Source organism: Mastomys coucha, unplaced genomic scaffold, assembly GCF_008632895.1.
Source record: "Mastomys coucha isolate ucsf_1 unplaced genomic scaffold, UCSF_Mcou_1 pScaffold15, whole genome shotgun sequence".
In the NCBI taxonomy this organism is placed as follows: Eukaryota; Metazoa; Chordata; class Mammalia; order Rodentia; family Muridae; genus Mastomys; species Mastomys coucha.
Genome location: NW_022196897.1, coordinates 73816855 through 73822526, shown reverse-complemented (window position 1 = coordinate 73822526; position 5672 = coordinate 73816855). Strand labels below are relative to the sequence as shown.

General features: G+C 32.5%; 1 protein-coding gene across 1 annotated transcript; it reads left to right on the top strand.

Annotated features, from left to right (window-relative positions):
• The first annotated feature begins 3451 nt into the window (after nucleotides 1-3451).
• LOC116091702 (olfactory receptor 10AG1-like) lies at nucleotides 3452-4801 on the top strand. The gene is made up of 2 exons (XM_031373223.1): nucleotides 3452-4381; nucleotides 4724-4801. The coding sequence occupies exons 1-2, from the start codon at nucleotides 3452-3454 to the stop codon at nucleotides 4799-4801; spliced, it is 1008 nt and encodes a 335-aa protein (XP_031229083.1).
• Nucleotides 4802-5672: the final 871 nt, after the last annotated feature.

The following is a 5672-nucleotide window of genomic DNA, read 5'->3' as shown; positions in this document are numbered from 1 at the left end:
TTCCTATCTATTTCTAACTTCGTATTCCAGGTAACCTACTGTTTTATGTTGCTGCGGGACAGCAACAAGTTTGCAGTAAATTGTTTTTATGTTTAAGTATGGGCCTTGAATTCCTGATCTGTATAATACTTTTAACATGAAGGGGTGTTGTATTTTGTCAAATGGTTTTTCTGCCTCTAAGGAGATGATCATGTGATTTTTTTCTTTGAGTTTGTTATATAGTAGATTATATTAATGGAATTTTGTATATTAAACCAGCCTTGCACCCCTTGGATGAAGCCTACTTGATTGTGGTGAATGATAGTTTTAATGTGTTTTTATATTTGGTTTGTAAGAATTTTAGTGACAAGAACGATGATGAGTGAGAAGGAAAGGGAGAAGAAGAAAAGAGCTGATGTCTTAAATGCATAGCAAGTGCAAGTCTCCCTCCCCACCTAGCATGCCCGCCTAGCATGCCCACCTAGCATGAGCAGGAGAGTTAGAAAGAAAAACATATTGAATTACTGATTTTGTGAAGCAAATGTTTTTAGCTGTTTGATGTGTTTTACCCTGCGTGTGTTTTATCATACTATAGGCATTAATATATTCAAAAAATGTATTTTTAAATAATTCTTCAATCATTTAAAATATAAGAAAGTGGCAACAGAAAATGGAAGGTTTTGCCTATCCTTTTTAAGAAATAAAAATTATTTTATGTAAAAAAAAAGAATTTTAGTGAGTATTTTTGCATCAATATTCATAAGTGAGATTGGTCTGAAGTTCTCTTTTTTGCTTAGGTCCTTGTGTGGTTCAGACTCATTGTGGCTTCAAAGAACAAGTTAGGTAGTGTTCTTTCAGTTTCTATTTTATGGAATAGTTTGAGGAAAATTGGTATCAGGTCTTCTTTGAAGGTCTAGTAGGATTCTGCACTAAGTCCATCTGGCCCTGGACTTACAATCACAAACTAGAAATAAAAATCAAAATGTGTTACAGTAGTTTACTTCAGTTTCACTTCATTTTTGACATTTGATTTATTCTTTTTTGTAACTTCTAGGAAGGTCGAAGGATTTTCTTGAGGTAGAGTGTATCATGGGGAAGGATCATATCCCCAGAGTAGAAATCAGTTACTATTTAAGCAGCACTTGTGTTTAACAGGACATAAATGCTTGAAAGTGTTTTATCTGTTACAGATAAAGGGAGTATTTAAGCCTTAAAACCCAAACTTACTTAACGTTGTCTTTTACAAATCAATAGAGGTAAGACTTGGATTTAACTTAAGCTCAAACTACATTTGACTTACATATATCTAGAATTTGTCTTTTTAAAAATATCTATGGAAAGGAATATCTTATGTGTCAACTTGTATCAACAAGTTTACATATGTTATTCATTTAAAGGTATTATTTATCTTTTATCAAGACTTTATTTCAGCTATTTACAAATATTTACCTGCTTTATAGGAATAAGTTGGAGGTCACAGCCTTTAAAATACTTTTTAAGATGATCAAGAAAGAATATCTTTAAAACATATCTGGAGCCTACTGTAGTCAAAGAATTCCTAGTGGAAGTTTTGTAAGTTAATATTCAAATATTATATAATTAGCATATTTTTATGAGTATTAGTGATTTTTGCTAAAAAAATATTTTTCTGAGTTTGTGTAATCCTACAAGACTGTCAGCCTTTTTCCCATTTTTTATAAATTTTGATCAGAGAAGAAATGTATACTCTGTGTACACTTCAGTGTTAAATGCATTACTAAAATATCAGAGTAACTGTAGGAAAGGCAATCATTCTTTGAAAGAAGATGGCAGATAAATAAGCATAAAGAAACAGAATAAAACAAAAATGCTTTATGCTAGTGGCTTTCTTTGTTTGAGAATAAACTGTGCTGAAGGAGCTGAAGGCAGTGCAACCCCATAGGAAGAACAATAATATCAACCAACCAGACACCTCAGAGCTCCCAGGGATTAACAACCAAAGAGTACACATGGTGGGACCCATGCTTCCAGCTGCATATGTAGCAAAGGATGCCCTTGTCGGGCATCAATGGGAGGAGAGGCCCTTGGTCCTATGAAGGCTTGATGCCCCAGTGTAGGGGAATGTCAGGTTGCTGGGGTAGGAGTGGGTGGGTGGATGGTGGAACACCCCTAGAGAAGCAGGGCGAGGAGGTGTGGGATAGGGACTTTGCAGAGGAGAAACTGGGAAAGCAGATAACATTTGAAATGTAAATAAAGAAAATATCCCATAAAAAATAGAATAAATTCATTCTTTGGCGCAGCAGAACTGTCACCTCTCAGCTTAGCTACGATGGAGGTAAAATCCTTTGGTGATGTGAGGGTCATTGAAGTACAGCCTTATTACAATGAAATCCAATGTCTAAAAATTGTTCTTATTTTGGGCTTGTACCACAGTAAGAGCCAAGATTTTAAACTCTACTAAATACAAAACAAACAAACAAACAAAAACACTTTATATATTTATGTTCATTGAAGAAAATACTAGTAGTGATGTATTATTTTGAAATATACAGTTAATATCTTTGGAGTTATTTAAAATTTATATTGAGGAAAACGTATGTATTTTCAGTATTGCTGTAGCCAAGTATCTACATAAGACTGTTAAATTGATTGTTGTTTTATATCAAACAACTTTTATAATACTCATTTTTATTGTTATAATATTTTATACATTTTAAAGAATATGACAAAAAAAGATATTGTAGGTACTAAAAGGGGTCTCTGGGAGAAGTTGGGGTATAAAAGGAAAACAAGAATGTGATTTAATTCTATTTACTTAAAATATGCTTTTAAATGGTAACAAATTCAGATAAATTGAAATCCTGTAACTTTTCTCATTATAATGCAATAAAAGTTAAAAAAAAAGATTCATCATGCCATTCTTCACATGGCATGAATGAAGACTTATTACAAAAAAAATAGAATAAATTGTGTTTTCTAAAGATTTTCAATAGAAAGAATAATAATAAATGCAAACATCTTAGATTCACCCATAAAAATGAGAAATCACTTCTGCATATTAAAATAGTCTAAAAATTACATTGAATATTTAAGAATATTTAATCATGCATTCAAGTTCATCTTAAAATAACAACAGAAACACAACTAAGTAGAAACATGCAATCTGAAAAACATATTAGTTACTAAAATATGCTAAGCAGAGATTGCCTATGTGGCTTAAAAGAAGAAAATTCATTTAAGAAGGCCTAAGAACAAACCCCACAAAATACACAAATTTAGTGTATCAGAAAATATATATGAGCATTTTTCTTTTTTGTTTTTAGGAAAAAAAATCTATACTTTTTTTAAAAATTTGGTGCATATACAGACATATAATGTTTTCTCAAGGGTACTCCAATAGTTAAAGGAGTGTTAACATTACTTTACACATGATAAAAAAAAGAATCCAAGGAAAAGAAAATACTTTTCACCTTTCCTTGACTCTTCCGTACAGATGAAATTCACAGAAATCAGGGCAGAGGACAATGCTTCCACTGTAACCCATTTTCTCCTCCTGGGATTTTCAGACCTTCCCAACCTTCAAGGGTTTCTATTTGGGATATTCTTCATAATTTACTTGATTATCTTGATTGGAAATAGCTTCATAATTATGATAACTAGAATTGAACCTTCATTACAGAAACCCATGTATTTTTTCCTGGCAAATTTTTCTTCTCTGGAAATTTGTTTTGTATCAGTCACTCTACCTAGGATTCTGTTTAACATTGCTACTCAAGACAGAAGCATTTCTGTACTAAGTTGTGCCATCCAAATGTGTTTCTTTCTTATGCTCGGAACCACTGAGTGTTTCCTGCTGGCTGTGATGTCCTATGACCGCTATGTGGCCATCTGTAACCCTCTGCACTATCCTCTGGTCGTGAATTCAACAAAGTGCACACAGCTGGCAGCAGGCTCTTGGCTTGGAGGCATCCCAGTCCAGATAGGACAAACCTGTCAGATATTCTCTCTGCATTTCTGCAATTCTAACCAAATAGACCACTTCTTCTGTGACTTACCACCCATGCTCAAGCTGGCCTGTGGAGACACTTCAATTAATGAGCTATCTGTCTACTTTGTGTCTACATTTGCTCCAATACCTTTTATGTTGATATTTTCATCTTACAGCAAAATTGTGGCCACCATTCTGAGGTTACCAACAATCACAGGACAAGTAAAAGCTTTCTCCACATGTTCTTCCCATTTGCTTGTGTTGTTTTTGTTTTTTGGATCAGCTACTGTTACCTACTTGAGGCCAAAGTCCACCCATTCTCCAGGAACTGACAAGCTGTTCGGTTTGTTTTATACCATTGTGACTCCCATGTTCAATCCTCTGATATACAGTCTTAGGAACAAGGAGGTGATTGCTGCCCTGAGAAAGCTGTTAGTTATAAACTAGTGCTTGGAGCTCTGGAACAAATAATGAATTACTTCTAACAGTTATTAAAAAAAATACATAAACTTTTATTCATGTCAGTGAAGTATAACCAGTTTATGCTTCTGAAATATCTCTGCTAACTTTGAATAATAACCTGAAATATATCCCGTTTTGAAATAATCTATTCATAAAAATATGTCTTCATTCAGTAAAGCATAATAGAACAGCATTTTTAATATGAATAAAATATAATCTCAACCACAGGTTTTGTTTTTGTTTTTTTGTTTTTTGGTAATTTCTGACTTTATTTTTGGGATAAAACTAGTTAAGTCACAGTATATTTATACAGAGGCCAAGGTGCTAATGCAAGCTAACTTCTTTTCAAAGCATATGACATGGAGTAAAAGCAAAAGATGCCAGGTTAAGTGATTAGGTATTAGATACTGAAATACAAGTTATCAGAATTTTCTAATATGTCAAAATTGTAAATGTATGTTATTGCTTCTTATTATTTCTTATATTCACTCTGTTTAGAGTCAACATAAAATACTGACAGGGAGGATATTGTTCACTTTGTCTTTGGGGATTAAATCTACTTCCTGTGTCTTTGTCAACCACAGTTTTTATAGGATTACTCTGAGTGAATTTTTAACTTTTGATACTTGTGACATAAATTCACAGATAGATATTTTAGCAATTTAACTCAAAATTATTCAAATATTTGTTATCCTCTCACTCATCATTAAATAAATTTAAAGATAGTACTTTAATATTAATGTGTGTTGAATGAATTGTTACATGAGTTAATGACATAATTAATATTAATATGCTGTCTCAAAGCTATAGCATCTTCTGTATATGTCACAACATAAATAAATGTGAGAGAACTATTTTGTCCTACTATTAATCTGTATAGCATTCAGCCATTAAACTATGATAGATCTGCTTTTGTGTTCCCAACTGCTTTTTATCAGTGCACAAGTTTTCTTATTTATATATTCAGAAATATATTTGTTTATATATATGTATATATATATAAACAAATATATATATGTTTATGTACATACACATATGCAGTGCAAATATATAGGGATACACACACACACACACATATATATATATGTATATATATATATACATATATATATATATATATATACATCTGTGAAATAATAATTAGTAAACAAAGAGTCCAACAATTTGAAGTAGATTCAGGAGGGGATATGGCTGGGCTTAGAAGTAAAGAAAGGGGGCTGGTGAGATGGCTCAGCAGGGAAGAGCACCGACTGCTCTTCAGAAG